At 39.8% G+C, this 16,978-nt stretch overlaps 1 protein-coding gene across 1 annotated transcript in view; it reads left to right on the forward strand.

Moving 5' to 3' along the window:
- The first annotated feature begins 2,132 nt into the window (after positions 1 to 2,132).
- The window catches only part of SAMSN1 (SAM domain, SH3 domain and nuclear localization signals 1), a 50,916-nt gene continuing 36,070 nt past the window's right edge, over positions 2,133 to 16,978 (forward strand). The window contains exon 1 of the mRNA XM_053934968.1: positions 2,133 to 2,187. Within this exon, the coding sequence (XP_053790943.1) occupies positions 2,167 to 2,187 (21 nt within the window). The 5' untranslated portion in view covers positions 2,133 to 2,166. The remainder of the gene's footprint in view (positions 2,188 to 16,978) is intronic.

Here is a 16,978-nt window from a genome sequence, read left to right on the forward strand (position 1 = left end):
ACAATAATAATATTTTACATAACTAAGAGTATATTGTCAGAACAGTGCCTGAAAGAATAAAGCAGTTTCAGATTTTTTGGGGTGTGGGTATATGTTTATTTCACTAGGTCCTGCTTGTATTCAGTAATGCTCAGGTACTCAAGAAAAGTAATATGCAAACAGCAATATGAACACTGGACTAAGCTTGATGTTTCTTGTGACTTGCCTTTTCCCCTTTTTTTACCTATTAGTCCAAAGCAAGGAAAAGCCTAACTTTCAAAACATTGTGTCAGTGATCAGTTCTTTGAATCCAACACTTTGTTATTCTGAAGACAAATATCATGTTGCCCTTAGATTTTATTTTTAGGGTTTGAATGATTTTAATGTCTTTCTTGTTTTGTTTTGGTTTTTTGCGTTTTGTTTTTTTTTTTTTTTTTTTGGCAGGGTACAGAACCAGACAATAAAGCTGAATCCAGGGGAACATTAAAAAGATTGCAGAAATTGGTCCGAACAAAGAAAACAAGTACACAAAGCTTGGAAGATGTCAAGCACGTTCTGGTTCCCCTCAGTAAGTACAGCATCACATCAGCATTCTTTCCAACATTTGGCAAATGACACTGGATTGAACATAACTGTAAACAATCCTGTCCTGGTCTGTCATTCACCACCCACGATTTTCAACCCCCAACTGAGATGTTACTGTGATACCACTCCAGCGCTGACTTCCTCATAGTGTGAAAACCTGTTTCCTGTCACACTAGCTGGAGTTTTGTAACAGTATATCTCGCAAGTGGGGATTCTAGATAAATAAAATTGTATAACAGCAGGGCCTCCGTGCTGGGGACACTTTGGGTTTCCTCGTTTTGTATCACATTGTCAGAAAGGCAAAATTCACAAATGGGAAGATAATTTCCAGCGCTGATCCGTGGGTCAGTAGCATCTGCGAGTGCCGGAAGGTCTGAGGTATGATAAGCAAGTCGGTCTCTCATGGTAGCTGAGTGCCCAGGGCTGTAAGACACAGGAATTCTGAACTGATTCTGGCCTCAGCTGATTTTCTGGACTCTCCTATAGATCTCTGATCTGACTGTGCAACAGCTCTTCCTCTGAGCTTGTTTTGCCAACATTGTTTTAACAGCGTATGCATTGGTTGTACAATGCCCTTGTTTGTATGATTATTTATAATCCATATTAACAAAATGAGTTTAAACTGTGTGTTGAACTACTGCTCTATCTGAATTACTGCTTGGGCAGAAACACATGAAAAAATAGGGATTTTAGCAACTACTTTGTAACTGCAACATACATACGAGGGATGGGAGAGCAATTGTCCAGAAAGCTTCCTGAACTTTTCCAGCTCAACTCATGCTGTCTGAAACTATCAGCAATATGACATTCAGTTTGCAAATTTTCATGGGCAGAACTAATAAAATTTTCCACACCTTTGAGGGAACAAGAGGAATATACCAAATGGAGGATAAATCTCACTTTTGGCTCAGATGCCTGACCCAGTAAAAATTCCTTTCCATCTCCCTAATTATCATAATTATTTGGTTTGTTTTTGTTGGGTTTTTTTTTTTGCTTGTTTGTTTGTTTTTGTTTTTGTTTTGTTTTGGGTTTTTTTTTGTGTGTGTGTGCATGTGTGGGTTTTGTTTGTTTTTTGGTTTGGCTTGGTTTGTTTTTTTATGTGAGCTTTTTTGTTTATAATTTTTTTTAATGGAGTCTTTGGCTTTTTCATTTTATAAAGTGAAAGACAGCTATTAAATTTTAAAAAAAAAGTGCTACTTTCTCTATGAATTGCAACATACTATAACAAGTGTTTGCATTTTTAAAGATACTTTAGAGGATGCTTATCTCTCTGAAGAGGATGAAGAAGTGCTAACTTCTTGCATGAAGCTGACAAAGCCTCAGGAAAAGAAGACATGGAAAGATAACACAAGAAGAAAAGAAGAGACTGAGACCAGGACAGATTTTATTTCTGCGTCTCTGGGCCGCTCATACACTTCCAGACTTAATAACTTAGGAACTATTTCAATTCATTCTGAAACAGAATTTCACTTGTGGAGTGAGTGGAAGCCATTTCCTGACAACCAGCTCTGTCCTTGTGACTTTTTAATTTCAAAAATAGAAGAATGGGAAAACTGTACTTGCTCTTCTCATCAGCCACATCTTACGTATTCCCTAACAGATATGGATCTACAGTACTCCTGGGTAAGTGGAAGTGGTTTCTTTTGTGCTGATATGCATAAAAATTGGAAACTTTTTTGCTCTGATTCAGCATTAAAGAGATACTGTCATTTTCCGTGTGGTTATGAAATGCTATAAACCAAATTTAGATTTCAGGTAAATGGATGTGAATCCATTGCTCAGGCTAACACCAGGGCTTCATATAGCCCTAGGTAGTTCATTTTTAACCATGCAGACATCAGCAGCTTAGAGATGGAAGGCTCTAGGCTATTCTGTTTCTCATCAGCACACTCATGTTTTTTGGCTTTTTTCATCTGTACTATGCTCATTCTTTCAGGCTTAGAAAACTTTCTGGAAGTCTGGGCTAAGTCAGTAAGGGACAATGAAGCCAATGGACTTGGAGCAGGCTCCTAGAGATCACTGCAATACTAGTAAAGGACACTAGAGTTATTTAGGCAAATGTCAGAGGTTGAAGAAGTATCTGTGTTTCTGTCTTGGTCAGCTTAGCTGGGGGAGCCTATTTTTGCAATTACCCATGTGGCAGAAAGAAGATTCTAGGGACAGAAACAAAGAAGCAGAGTTTAATCTTGTTCTGACATTATCTTCCTGGATAGATCTCTGGAGGAGGTTTTCATGTGTTAATTGCAGGGTTTTTTTAAAAAGGGATATTCAAAACTAGAAGAACAAAACCAAGAGAAACTCTTTTTGGTGAGATATACAAAATATAGGCACTGCAACACGGCAGAGCAGGTCTTCTGGCACTCCACATAGGGGTGAGCACATGGAGGGTGACTGGTAGAGTGAAGTACATCAGGGAAGCAGTAAAAAGTAGCCACTTTTCCCTTTCTGCCTGTTCCCTCTACAGTGCTCCAGGGACAGAGCTGTCTCTCACTGTGGAATAAGACCAGCTCCAGGAAAGTACACCTAAAGCACACGAGACACCTGCTGAAACCTGAGCCAGCTGAGTGTTCAAATGTAGGCCTGAGCAACCACAGCCTTAGATCAATGTCCTGCTGAGAGCAGCATGATCTCAGAGTGCCCATATAGCATTAGAAAGGTAATAGATGGGGGTCTGTACAGCAGCCATATTTCTGAATTCATGGAGGAGGTAATTCGGTTCCTTTTCAGACACAGTAGCTGACATACCAAGCAGGACATGAAATGTGGGATTTATCTAGCTGTAGATTTTCCTGGGGTTTGACATAGAAAACAGAGTCTGAAACTTTGACTGATGGATAATTAGAAAAAGAAAGAAAGGAAACTACCCCTAAAAAAAGCTGAGGGAGGTGCAGCATTGAAACCTTGGACAGCCTCAGCCCTGCACACTCCCAGGGAGAGCACCTGCAGACAGATCTGCAGGACAGAGAGTTGGCAGAAATGGGCTGGGAGCCATGAACAAAGGCTGTGGTCTGTCAGGGGAGTCCCCCTGCATGCCAGGAAATAGAAGTCTCTGCAGGAAGTGAATTGTGTCAGGGATGCTGGCCTCCATCATGTGCCTGGCTCCTTTATGCAAGCAGCTGTCAACATCCAAAGTGAAAGCTGAAGTCCCAGGTAAAAACAGTAATAGAGGTGTTGGTCAGATTTATGACAATATAAGTGTCAATTCAAATAATTTTATTTAATTTTGTCACAAACAGGCAGTTAATGTTCCCTTCCCTGATGAGATTTGTCCTACCCATGTTACTATTTAGTGCCAGCAGGGGGTTTAGTGCTTTTTTTTCCTGAATGGTTTATTTTGCCATCTGCCTCCCTGATGGGCTCTCTGACTTTAATGTATCTCTGTGGGCTTAGTGTCTTTAGATTTAGATTACAGCCAATGGCAAGACATCTCATTCTTTGCATCTGCATTCTACCAACTGGCTCAATTGAAGATTACAAAGTCTGGATTTTCAGTTTTGCTGTTTAAGGATCAAAAAGCGGACACTGGTGGTTTTGCTATGAGAGGATCAGACAGAGGGGGTGGTGCAGATGTTCTTTCTGATGTTGATTTACTTATTAGAGTAAAACAAATATATTCCATAATACTCTTCCCTATTCTGTGAGAAAGAAGGTATGGTTTCATTTTCTTGACTTGGTAACTCCTCCATTGCCTGTGCTGCAGCAAGTTGTGGAGGAGATAGCTGAACTATCAAAATGCTTGTTGGTATGTCCCAAATTGAGACTAAAGTGGTAGATGCAAGACAAAAATCCAAGACTCTGCTATTCCAGCAGCAAACTGCTGCTGATCTGGCTTGGGGGACAGACAAATATCTAGATCAGACAAATATTATCCAGACGTATCTCAGCAACGCATGCAAAGCTGATCAGGCCTGGCCTTTATTAAAGCTTCAATGGCAGATAGTGAATTAAGCAGCGCTCTCCTGTAATCACAAGGAAAGACATGGATCTCTCCATGATGGATCGCTCTTTAGAGAGACAAAATATGAGTAATCCTAATTCCCTTCCTCCAATTTCTTCTGTAGACACCTTTCTTCTCTTTACTTCTTCTTCCTTTCTTCTGCCTCAGTACTTTACACAGCCTCCCTTATGGTGCTTCATATTGCCAGTTTTTGTCACCTAAACCAGTAAAAAGGCTGACAGAGTTCATCTGGGCAAGGACTGTGGGAACAGACTCCAAAAACCATATCCATCTGCAGCTCCAACAGGCTCCTCCAACAGCCACTCTTCCTTCAGGCCCCTGCAGTTAAGCCCTCAGTAACCACCTGCATTAGCTGGACAGCCTCTGGCACAGGGATATTGCAGACCACCCACATTTCACCCATGCTGCCATGGTGCCACCATTAGATTCTTTGTGCAGAGTTAACTTTACTACAGGTGTTATATATATATATATATATATATGTTTTATCATTCAGCTTTTTAGAATATAATTAGTGGTTGGCCAAAATTTTGCTAGGGGCAACATAAAGCATTGCTTTTTTTGGTGTGTCAAGTTTACCTTGTGGAATTATTGTTACTGGTATTCTTTCCAGAGACATGTAATTTATAAATATTTCTTCCTTAGAAAGTAGAAGAGTATATTTAAAAAAAAAAAATACAGAGTACTTGGGGGGGGGGGGGGGAAGAAAAATATTCTTGCATGCTTGGATAAAGTAACTACTATGCTGCATATTTTTCTATGATCACAAAGTATATTGAGGATATCTGGGCTGATGTTTGTGATGTTATGAATCAGCTGAAAAGCAGACAGAGGATAGAAGAAAAGATTGTCCAGACACCACTTTAACAACCACTTGACCCCAATGGGAAAGGTCATTGGGTTTTTATACTTCTTTTTATTCCTCGGGCTTAGCCCTGCAGAAAACAGTTAAGCTGTCTGTGTCAGACTAGTTTTTTCTCTTTTTTTTTTTTTTTTTTTTTTTTTTGTGTTTACTAAATGCTGCCCTTCTGTCATTTGTATGTTAAGATACTCACTACCCTAACAAAGTAGTATACTTAGAAGTGCCACATCCATATGACTGACAGAAGCTCTTTCAGCCTTCTGTTGCTTTTTATCAATCTCTGCAATTGCATAAGACTTTTGCAACCTCATAAGGCAGGACAAATCTACAGTCAGAAGGTTGTAAACTACAGGAGCTTGCTAGGCTTGAATGGACCTGAAAGGCACAGTGGAGCACAGTGAGGTCACAGCTGAGGTCCTCTTCACAAAAGGGTTCCCAGACTATCCTGGACAGTCTGAGACAAAGAGAAGACAAGCAGATGAGTCCTTTTCTCCTCTCCCTCAGTGCTTTAACATGCTGCATCACTGACTGACCCATCCACTCTCCCAATATCTGTGAAATATGGAAGATGCATTTGTAGAATCACACAGGCCTCCTTTGCAGGAAAAGTAGAGGAGACAACATCCTCTGTTGGAGACAAACCAGCAGAGAGTTACTGGAAGTGGGTTTCTCTTCTTCACACATTTTAGCAGCATGGTTAAGTTTTACAGAAGAAGGATTTAGTCATTGATACCATGAGAATATTTATCTGGTGCAACCTGTGTTTGGCATTCAGTGACAACGAAGTAAGAGGGACATTTCCCAAGACTAAAAAGACCTGGGATTTTGAGGAGGAGAAAGAAAAAAATCTAAAGGTACTGCAGAGGAAGATACATTTTCTGTCCCATTTTCAGATTAAGAGGAGATTAGAAAGCTTCAAAAGATTGGTTTCTGATATAATGTATTGCATTGTGGTGAATGAACAATAAGTTTGGGGAAACTGCAAAAGACTTTATGCCAGTTCCTGTGTTCATTCTCTCCATATTCCTCTCAGGAAAGTGTTGTGGTCTTATCACAATTATGTTTGCCCTGCTGTTACTTGCCATGGTTCTCTGCCATTTCAGTGACCTTGTGGCTTTTTCCTTTCCTCCTGGTCTGGCTGCTTCCTAATCAGACAAGCCATTTCTCAGCATCTCCCTTTGACCCCTGGGAGACATGGCTAGTTTGGCACTCATTTTTTTGCCGAAGAATCACTCTAATTGTCAACCCTGGTTTTGTACATTTCCTCACTCCAACTTTTCCTGACACATTATGCATAATAGGTTTTGACTACTGCTTGCCCTGTCACAGCCTTGCTTCCTCACTGTGGTTGCTCTTACCCTGCTCTCTGCACCTCCTTGCTGCCCCTTTTTGGTTCTCAAAAACCTGCTGGAGGTTTTTTATTGTCTGGAGGTTTATGCAGGTGTGGGGTGTCTGTGATGCCAGGGACAGACCACTGCTCCCTGGACTAGTGGAGCGGGGAGGAAAGGTACGGACAGCCGGTAATGAACAAATAGGGCAGAGCGTTCTTCTCTAGCAAAATGTGCTCCAAAGCTGAAAGTTGTGTTTGCACTGCCCAGAGAATTGCTGTGGGAAGATTTCTGCTCCATTTCAGCCAGCAGTTTCTGCTACACACCAGAATGCTGTGGGTTTTAATGGACTTTCTGACTGCTCAATTTTCTTAAGCAATTTGACTGTTTTCTGCAGTTTTTCCTTTCTTCAGCTAATGTCTTTTTGTTGAGAGACACCTGAACATGCCTTAGAAGAGCTTTCTCAATTGCATTTTGAATCCTCATTTGGCACAAATATAGCACTAAAAAGAATGCCTGGAAATCCCCAGATTGCTTTTCTAAGACACCAATTTTCAGCTGCTCCGGTCACTCTGGCTGCTTCACTGTCAGTAATAAGTGATCCTTTTAAAAGCTATGGCTCCTGTTCCTATTTCAGTGACAAGGTAGGAAGCCAGATCCTCACCAAGTATAAATCTATTTTATATGGGTGTTAGAGAGTCCTGCTCAGCTGTAGCCAAGCTGAAGCCCGAAGTCTTTGCCCGGGGAAGAGATAAAGAGTAGCTGAAAAGCAGTAAACAAAATCAACCAAAACCATGATATGCATGTTCAGGTGACAAGCTGTGGCTAAGACACGAAAACAGGATTTGTTTCCTAAGATATGAAACTGTCCCCAGCTGCTTCTCTTTCATCTTGTCATATCTTCATTTACAAGGCCCTCAGCAGGTTTCCTGTTGCTTTTTTTAACATTCTAGGTAATTTTTGTGCTCTCCCCATTAGTCCACCAGCTCAGCCCATCTCCCTCTGCATTCAGCACCCCTCTTGAAAGGTAAAGAGACAGCTAGAAACACCCTCATGCTCCCCAGACATGAGATGTACAAGAACTGATAGACAAAAAGGAACAGTGGTACAAAGGCACTCATCTTACCCCCGTTCAAACCCCGTTCCAGAACCTTGTGAAAACTTATTTGAATTTTAAGATTTGTGCATGGGTAGGGATTGAGATTTATGCAAATCTATTGTAGTAAAGTGCTGGTGACTTTTGAATGGCTTTGTTTTTTAAACTGATGAAAAGCCAAGAGCCACAACTAAATTTTCAGTGTTTACTTTTCCTGGAAATATGAAGAAAAATACGGACTCAGAAATAAAAGACACAAATACTAGTGAACTTAAGGACACTCATTTTCTTGAGGCTTCTGAGTCTGTAAAGTTTTACTTTTTCTACTGTCACAGGGACCTTTATTCAAGAAACAGTTACAGCAACAAGTTGGTAAACATTATAGGGCCTGCTTCAGTTAAATACAAAAAGTGAGAGAAAATCACCCCTTAAAGTGCAAGGCTTCTCACAGGTTTTGTGCTGGGAAGACAGGAAACAGGGAGGTGTCCAGCCTCTCTAAAGATGCACCATTGCACTGTGCTGATAGCAAATATCTGCCACTACTATTCCACTTCCTACAGTGATTTTTGCTATTTCTTGCATAGTAATGTGAAAAATTTGGTGTCCTCATCTGTGATGACTTTGACCATGCAGTCTTAAAGCAAGTTTTAAAAAACTGTGAAAAATCTGATGCGGTTATTCTTCACCATGGTAACACTTGTCCTATTTTTTGTTTTTAATACCTGACTAGAATTTTCATACTTCTATAGGGAATGATATAATACTTTCCATTAATCTTAAAGGCATGTATAACTAACTCTACCAAAAAGCTTCCCAGACTTTTTCTGCCACAAACTTCTGGGCTATTTTGTGAAGTTGGATTGCTAGTATTTGCTAGTATATATGAGGCAGAATGATAATGAAGTGAATTTATTTGCACTAAAAGATATTTTAGAATACCACAACATTTTTAATATCATTACAGATAACTGCAGAAGAACATTGCAATTCACCTCAGCAGATTTCATGGGTTTGCTTCTGACATAGCTGCTAGGTCCTGCAGAGCTACAGCTAGAGAGAGAAATGAAAGATTTTGCATGAGTGTCGTGAATGTAGTATGATCATTGAAATTGCAGGGAAAACTCAGCACTTCCTAGACTTATTCTTTGTAAATGGCATGTGACTTCTCAATGGAAAAATAAGAGTGCCACCTCCTTCATGAAACATGATTAAGAGTCAAAATATAATTAAGCTAAGTGAAGTTGTTGGTAACAAACTGTCTAGTGAAAGGATGACTTCCTGCTTGCCTACTTTAGAATTGCCAAAATGATGCACTTTTGCATACTGCAGGAAATAGATTGCATTGCCTGTCTGCTGCTTTATTAACCTACTCTGTCACATACCATCCTTATGTGGATCTGCTATCAGTCCAGTATACAACACATTCTTCTTGTTGTTTTTTATTTAACAAAAAATGTATTTAAGGCTATAATTTCTTCCCATACACCATACAAAGAAAAAAAAAAAAAAAAAAAAAAGCTGAATGAACCAGCTAATACAGGCTGTGTTTTCATGCTGTGTTGTGCTAATGCATTAGCACCTGGCAGGGATATCTTGACCAATGAAACCATCAGGCAACTTTTAAAATTTTTTCAGTGCAGTTTATCTCCTCACACAAAGTAATGCAGTTTTACCTCTGTGTAGATTCACTTTTGGAACATAAGTATTTTCTAGATCTCGTGCTTGTTGATTGGGTGACAAGCTTCCCATTTGTAGCCAAAATGTTTAATCTTCACTGTGCTTGCAGTAGCTCAGTGCACTCTGTGTGTGTGCTCACCTTTATGCAGGAGAACGAGCAAACAGCTTCAGGTTCCCTCAGAATCCTTGATGAAACTAAGATTAAAGGGCTAATTAGTTAAGGATTTTGAGGCTTTGGTAAGGAAGCCACAGCTGAAGATGACTCAAGGATCCTCACTGACCTTAAGTTACAAGAATAGCTAAGTTGTGGCTAGCAGTGAACACCACAATGCCTGATACTCCCTGTCTTCTCCTCTAGCTGATTCAAATGGCTCTTCTTTTGGGGACATCAATTTTCTGGAAGTTCTGAGATGGCTCAGAACCTGGTTATGTTAGCTTGCTTCTTTTGTGAGTGTAGATTAAGCTTGTTATTCTCTTCGGTAAGTCACTTTTGTATACTTTAAAGTGCTCCCTAAAGCCTATTTGTGAAATAAGCCTTTCATAAATCAGAAGAAATTAGTTCTGTTTACATCTCCTTCACACAGAAGTGAAGGGAAAGTCACATGATATCAGTGCTCAGCAATGGCACAAATGGAAGAGTGACGATTTTCAGTGCCAGAAAGGTATGAAGGTTTCCAGGGCTGCAGCATTATTATAATGAATGCGTTTCAAAGCCCTTTAAAGGAAGCATTTCTGTTGTGACATTCTCCAAAAGCAAGGTATGTCTTACATAATTCCAAACTTGTTTTTGGAAACTGAAAATTTAATGTGAAAACTGTGTGTTCATGCAACTTGGAAAAAATACTTGCGGATGAAATTAACAAGAACAGGGCCTGAAAAATAAGACTGGAAATGAAACAATGAACACAGAATGGACACATCTGTAATTCTGCTATTTAAATACTCTCAGATAAATGGACAGATCATTGGAAGACAAAGGCCAAGGCTTTCCAGAAAAAAATGGACGGTGATTTGTATCTGGGTATTCGCTTTTATTTTGAAAGGAATTCACCTATGATAATGAAATTTCTGGACCGCTTTTCTGTAGACATTTAATTGATTGAAGAAGTTCACCTTCCCTAATACATAAGGAAAGCAAATTGGAAACTTGAACTTAACATAATTCTTGCTGGAAGTGCTTACACTCCAATCCATTTGAAAAAATCTGGCTGAATAATTTTTGCAGAAGAACCAAATTAATTAGGTTAAATGACGTGAAACTTCTTGTTCGCTTCTACCTACAACTTACCTTTGGTAGCATAGCACAAGAAATGATGACAAACAGTGTGTGGGAAGTAGGAAAATCAAGAGTTCAGATAGTTTAAGATCATGAGATAGAAACTTTTGCAGATATCTTGAGGGTTTCTATATTTAGTTCTAGATTGTCTAAGTGTTTTAATACCTAGATTTCCTTCTTCACATTTATGCTTCAACATAATTCCCCTAAGAATTATGGCAGTATAGTATTCAGATTTTCCAATCTGAAAGACTGAAATCAAACTCCCCCAACTTTGCTTGCAGCTATATTTGCTCAAATTTTCTGCACACCTAACCACAGGGTCACACCCTGAGAATTACATGCAGTCAATGATCAATTGCAAAGTAAATAACTTTTAACACAATTTCTTAGTGCTCCCCTGAACTAGAAGGCCAAAATAAATCCTTACTCCACTTCCTTATAGCAGCATAGGTTATTTAAACCAATGAATCATGATCCAGTGATTAAGGCTGTAGATAATGCAGATTCAACTCCCTGCACTACTACAGACCTCTTGTGTGAAATTAGACAAATCTCTTCACTTGTCTGCCTCGGGCTTCATTTGCAAAACAGGGATGGTTGTTGCACGAGCAAGGATACACATTCCAGCCTGTGCCCCAGAAGGGCAGCAGTTCAAACACTTTATTTGCAGGTTCTGACACTGTCATTCAGATTCATAGTTTGCACTAAATTAGACAGACACTCAATAGAGAAGGTGTGGTAGATGTTAAAACTGCCTTATTAAAACTGTCCCATGAAACACACATGGGGGTGAGAATCAGGTATCACAGATAGCAATAATTCTGCCCTTCCTTGGCTTCAAAAGTTTGTTTTCTTCCTCTAATGAGTCTGGGTGTGTATTGTATATAAGGGTGCTGATTTTTTAGAGGTTTAGGTATTATTCTTTCCACCTGTAGGGGTGTTTGAACCCAAAGATATTTCAAAGGTTCTTGTGAACTTTCCCCTCACAAACCAGAGGAGCATAATATCAATGTTTCTCTCCACCAGTTTCTACATATATTAAAAAAAAAACCAAAAAACTTGTAAACTAGAAGGCCTAAATCTAGCTTTCAGAGTTTCCTCATAGAATAAGGATCCTCTCCAGTTCGCTGTCTGTAGCTCAGATCATGGAGCTGTTTGCAGGAAAGGCTTTGTTGCCTTTTCATCAACTTCTGCTTTCTGTAGCAGCAGTAAGGCAAGGAAACAGAAACCACACAAAATAATATATGTGATAGAAGAAAAAAGTATCACATAAATGAGAATAGATGGTAAAAAACGTTCTCCAGAGAAGAGGTATGCAAGTTGTGAGTCAAAACCTCATACACTGTGGGAAATGAGAGGGGAAGGAGTTGGATAGTAGAATGGAAAAAGGTAAAGATTGGTGGAAGGAATATGGAAGGAAAGGGGAATGTTTGTGAAGAGGCAAGGCATTACTGTCCTTCTACAAAGCACAGCTTTGGAGACAGCTTTCCATTTCCATTCCCCTGTCTCCCCAAAGACAAGTTACTGACACATAAGTAATTGCCTTGAACATACTGAGCCCTGTGACTGTCCCTGTGACTGTCTTTAGCCTACAGCCCAATATAAAGCATGTTATCTAAAAGCCTTAATGAAATAAATTTATGTGACTGTGCTTCACTTCATCTTGTTGATGGGCTAAGAGCAAGTCCCCACCTGTTAGTGATGCTCAGCTAACCTGGGGCAGCTTAGTCAGTTGTGACCATTCAGCCACAGCCTGAGGCATCCCATGAAATCCTGAGTGAGGTAAGAGGTGCACTGGCCACGACCAGCACAGGGTGCAGCAACCACCTTGCCAGTCCTTGGTGCCAAAATCCAGCAGGAAAAGCATCTCCTGTCTTTGTCAGGGCTTTGTCAGCATGGCTATAGCTTGCCCACCCTCCCTCACTCCTGCCCTGGAGCAAGCAGCTGAGGGATCCAGGTGACTTCCTACACCTGCCAGACCAGCACAGAGCATGAGTCAGGCTGCCCTACACTGAGGTTCAGACCTGGAAGAAAGAGAAAAACCAGCCTCTCAAGTCTCATGCCCAGTGTGTGTGATTTGGCAGGTCTGATGATGGAGCTATTTGGACCCACATCCTGCCAGATTTTGAAGGAATTGCCATTAATGTTAGCACCTGAATTAAGTTTTGCTACAGTAAGACTGCAGCTCTGGTACAGAGCGTGGAGAGGAGAGGAGGGAAGGGAAGATGAAGGTTGCAAATGATTACCTTTTCTCAATGATGGAGACTCTGTGTTTCTGCTACCTATCAATCAGGTATCACATCATTTAAATAGGTAGAAATAGATTTTCAAAACCAATTACAAATAAAACTGTCCTGTTCCTCTCTGTCACTTCCAAATTACAATTTTCACCCACTTTAAACCATGTTAAAGGAGAAAGAACAACGTTTTCCTCTAGAATCAGTATGAAATCCAAGCCCTGTAAGTGAATGGATGGGCAGTGTGCTGTGCTATTCCTTTTCCTGTTAGCCTTTGCATAGCAGTCCTAACACCGTGATGGCACAGCAATGTGACACTCTGACACCAGTGAAGAAATTCAGCAGGAGATGTTTACTGGGAAAAGATGGTTCCAACTGCAGAGTGTTCTGACAGCAGGCTGGCATTAGAGTTAATCAGAATTTACTTCTGTTGATCTTGATTCTAATCAGAGACAGGCTGGCAGACATCATGTACATACCTTGAAAAAATCCCCTGCTGCACTGTCAGTGCTCCTGTGTTAAGCTGGACTTCTAAATACCAAATGAAGCATGTCATGTTTTGTGTATGAGATTAAAACAGAGAGCCTAAATTTATTTTTATATCAGTTTCCTTTATTGAAAATCTCATATCTGAGCTTTTTAAATAGATGTACAAGGCAACTGTCACTATTTATGTGTAAATGCATTTCTGGGAGGCTGAGCTTCAGCTGGATGACTATAAAACAAGTCATCCAAACCTGCAAATTCCACAGGCTAAAATGTCCTTGTAGCTGATTAGTAATCACAGCATTCACTAACGGAATCCACTGAGATGTTCTAGGTATGAGCACTGCAGTGTATTTTAACATTGATTTTAACATTCACTATGAGAAACAGTGTGGCTGCTCCCCTGCATGTCTGAACTCACAGCAGCAGCATCCTGCCAGTTGCTTTCTGCTGCTCATCACAAACTGGAAAGTGCACTCTGCTTGCAGAGTACAGGAATTGTACAGGAAAACCACCAGTGATGCACATTTCTGTAGCAAATTTTACACAGATGCTGGATAAGTCTGTGCCTTCTGCTTTACGAGACATCAACCTTGCTGACTTTGAGTTTTCTCAATAGGAACACCTAGAAGATTTAGACACAACTTTGGCTCTTAGTCTTTGAGCTAATAAGAAAGGGATTTGTTCAATAGGTGAAAGCCAATCTCCTTGAGAATCCTTATGTCACAGTAGTATAGATTTTTATTAGTGTTACGGCTAACCTGACATAGTGTAGGCATGACTGATCTGTTCATCTGCTGCTAATGCAAGAGAATGTGTTGGGATCAAAGCTTGAGATAAGTTCCTGGTACTTCAATTTCCCTTTAGGCCAGGTGGTGTTGGGAACATGCCAAGGACACAGTCTGAGGGCCTGGCAATGAGCCACTTTTTCTTACTCACAGAGCATCAACCACTCTTTTGGACCAGACACCTCTTTCAATTCTGGTAGTGGTGTTCTATAGCCTGTCCCTGCCATAATTCTTCATGACTCCATTGACCTTAAAGGCAAAGGGTTAGCATAAAAGAAGGAAGAATCACAGTATCATTTTTTTCAGGAAGAGAACGAAGCACAATAGTCTGAGAGGCCAAAATCCCATTTCCTGGGACACAGCATGATGAGGGTATTCCTGCTGCTCTGCACCCTTATAGTTGCTTAAACAAGCTTTGACTCCCACTCTTTGTGGTGTCTTATGCCTTTACATTTTATGTATGTCATTAAAGATCCACCCAATGTAAATGACTGAACAACAATTAAGTTTTTGAAGTACAATTTAGGTGTTAGTTATTCCCTTGGCTGCATAGCCAGGTTTCATAACTATTATATTTTGTATGGGATAGGAGTCTTCTTGATATAGGGTCAACACAGCCACAAATCTAAACTGTAAGCTTAAAATATTCTTTAATCATGTCCTGTCTCTCTAAGACTCTGTGGTTCTTTAGCTTCTCCATTTTCTATTCCTGGTGAGAAAAGCACATGGGAGCCTATTCAATAGGAAATCATGAACCTTGTTGTGTGAAGTCCCAAAATATTTTGGACCAATTTTCAATACTAAGTTCTGGATGAGGAGTTTTCAGAGCGTGTGGGAGTCTTAAAGATGGACTTTAAGCATCCAGTTCCATTCCCCAGCATCCCAGTGGAAAATCACAGCCTCGATCTTTGCCATTAAAATTAAAGTGAATATGTTGTTTAAATAATTACAGCCCAGCCCTCAACCTCTGTCTTCTTTCATGGGTTGTCAGTAGAAAGAGGGCTTGATTTCAATTTTCCACACTTTTTCCTTTTAGTTTCTGAAGAGTCTTTGCTGTGGCAGTTTATGGAGAGAGCTCTGCTGAGGATTATCAGTGGCTGTAGCTGTGGCTGGCTCAAATCAGACCAGGAGAGGGAAGTATCTAGCTAAATTCTGGCCCATAATTAATACATTTGAGGAAATTGTGTTCTGCTCACGAACATTCCTTGAGGAAATAAAGATTAAATTTGTTGAGTAAATTATTCACTGCAAATTATTCACTCAGCTTCACTTGCTATTCTGAGATTTCTGCAATATCTAAGTGAGTTAGATGGCACAGGGAGACACATGGCCATAAAATCGCAGGCTGAAGGCAGGATTCCTTTCTTGTTCAAGATATGTCTTCTTTTAATTAAAATAAACAGACTGAGACACTCTGGGCTTGTTTAGTATTAGGGAAAGCAATGTAGAGCCCCAAGGTATCTTTGAGTCTCCAGTTAAACTTGGACCAGTTTTGTCTGACAGACAATGAAAAACGAGTTGCTAATACAGAGAAAGTCTCATTTCATTTGCTTTTTGACAGGTGGCCAGTGTGCTAAACACTTCAATCTACTTCACGCCCTACTTTCTAGTTTTATCAGAATAATCAGGTATTGAAAGGATAAGTTTACTCTTGCAGTTTAGTCTGGAAGTGATCTCTCCTCTCAGGGAAGGTAACTGGATGGAGCCCCTGAGGGAATATGATACCATGTGGGAGGGAGGCACATAAAGCACTTGAACATCCAGGACCATTCATCACGGTCCATTCATTAAAAGTGAGTAATGATAATAATAAGCTGTAAGGGATGTTGCCTTTTATAAATATAATGACAGTGAGAATCATTCTCATGGGGTCATCTTAATTATTTTTAAGTGGATAGCCTTTTTGCCTGTAAGACTTTCCAGATAAAAGAGTGACATTGCCTGGTTGTTTCAGGACAGAGGAGTCAGTCCAAGCCCCATAAAAATTACCTGAAAAACTCCTATTGATTTCACTGGGATTTGGATCAGATTCAAAGTCCAGCAAGGAAATGGAATAACTTACATGCAGTCCTGTCTAACAGAATACTAAGTATAAGAATTTTTCTTTAAATTTTACACAGGTACTCATTCCCCTTTGAAAAATTAGCTTCAAATACAGAGGATATAAGCACAAAGCTTATTATTAATTTTTAATTCAAAAGGGCTCCTTTTGAAACTTAATGGTTAACTAATTTAAATGAACTTAATGTTATATATGTTTGATTTTCTTCACTTTGTTACTTTTTAAAACTGGTGGGTCAACCTTCCAAGGGCAAGAACATAATCAGGTCAGCCCTCAAGCTGCTATAATTTTTCTGATATGTGGATGAGGAAAGGAAATAGATATGGGTGGGTACTATATCTCTTGAAATAGCCTCTTTCTTCCTGTTTAACAATAAATATTCTACAGAAAGGAAGCTCATATATTACTCTTCAGCTGAGTTCCCATTTTATTAATCATGAAGATTTTAACAGTGGCCTGAGACAGGAAATCACAGTCTAATGATCAGCAGAGTCTGATTTAATCCTCACATTTGGATCAGATTAAAAAGAAAACCAATATACTGCAATGTAAATCTATGGAGATAATAATCAAGTTTAATTACTATTAAACATACATGCAGCTTTTGTAACAACTTATGGCCCTACTGAATTGCTAAGGCT

This window comes from Vidua chalybeata, chromosome 2 (genome assembly GCF_026979565.1).
Source record: "Vidua chalybeata isolate OUT-0048 chromosome 2, bVidCha1 merged haplotype, whole genome shotgun sequence".
NCBI classification, from domain to species: Eukaryota; Metazoa; Chordata; class Aves; order Passeriformes; family Viduidae; genus Vidua; species Vidua chalybeata.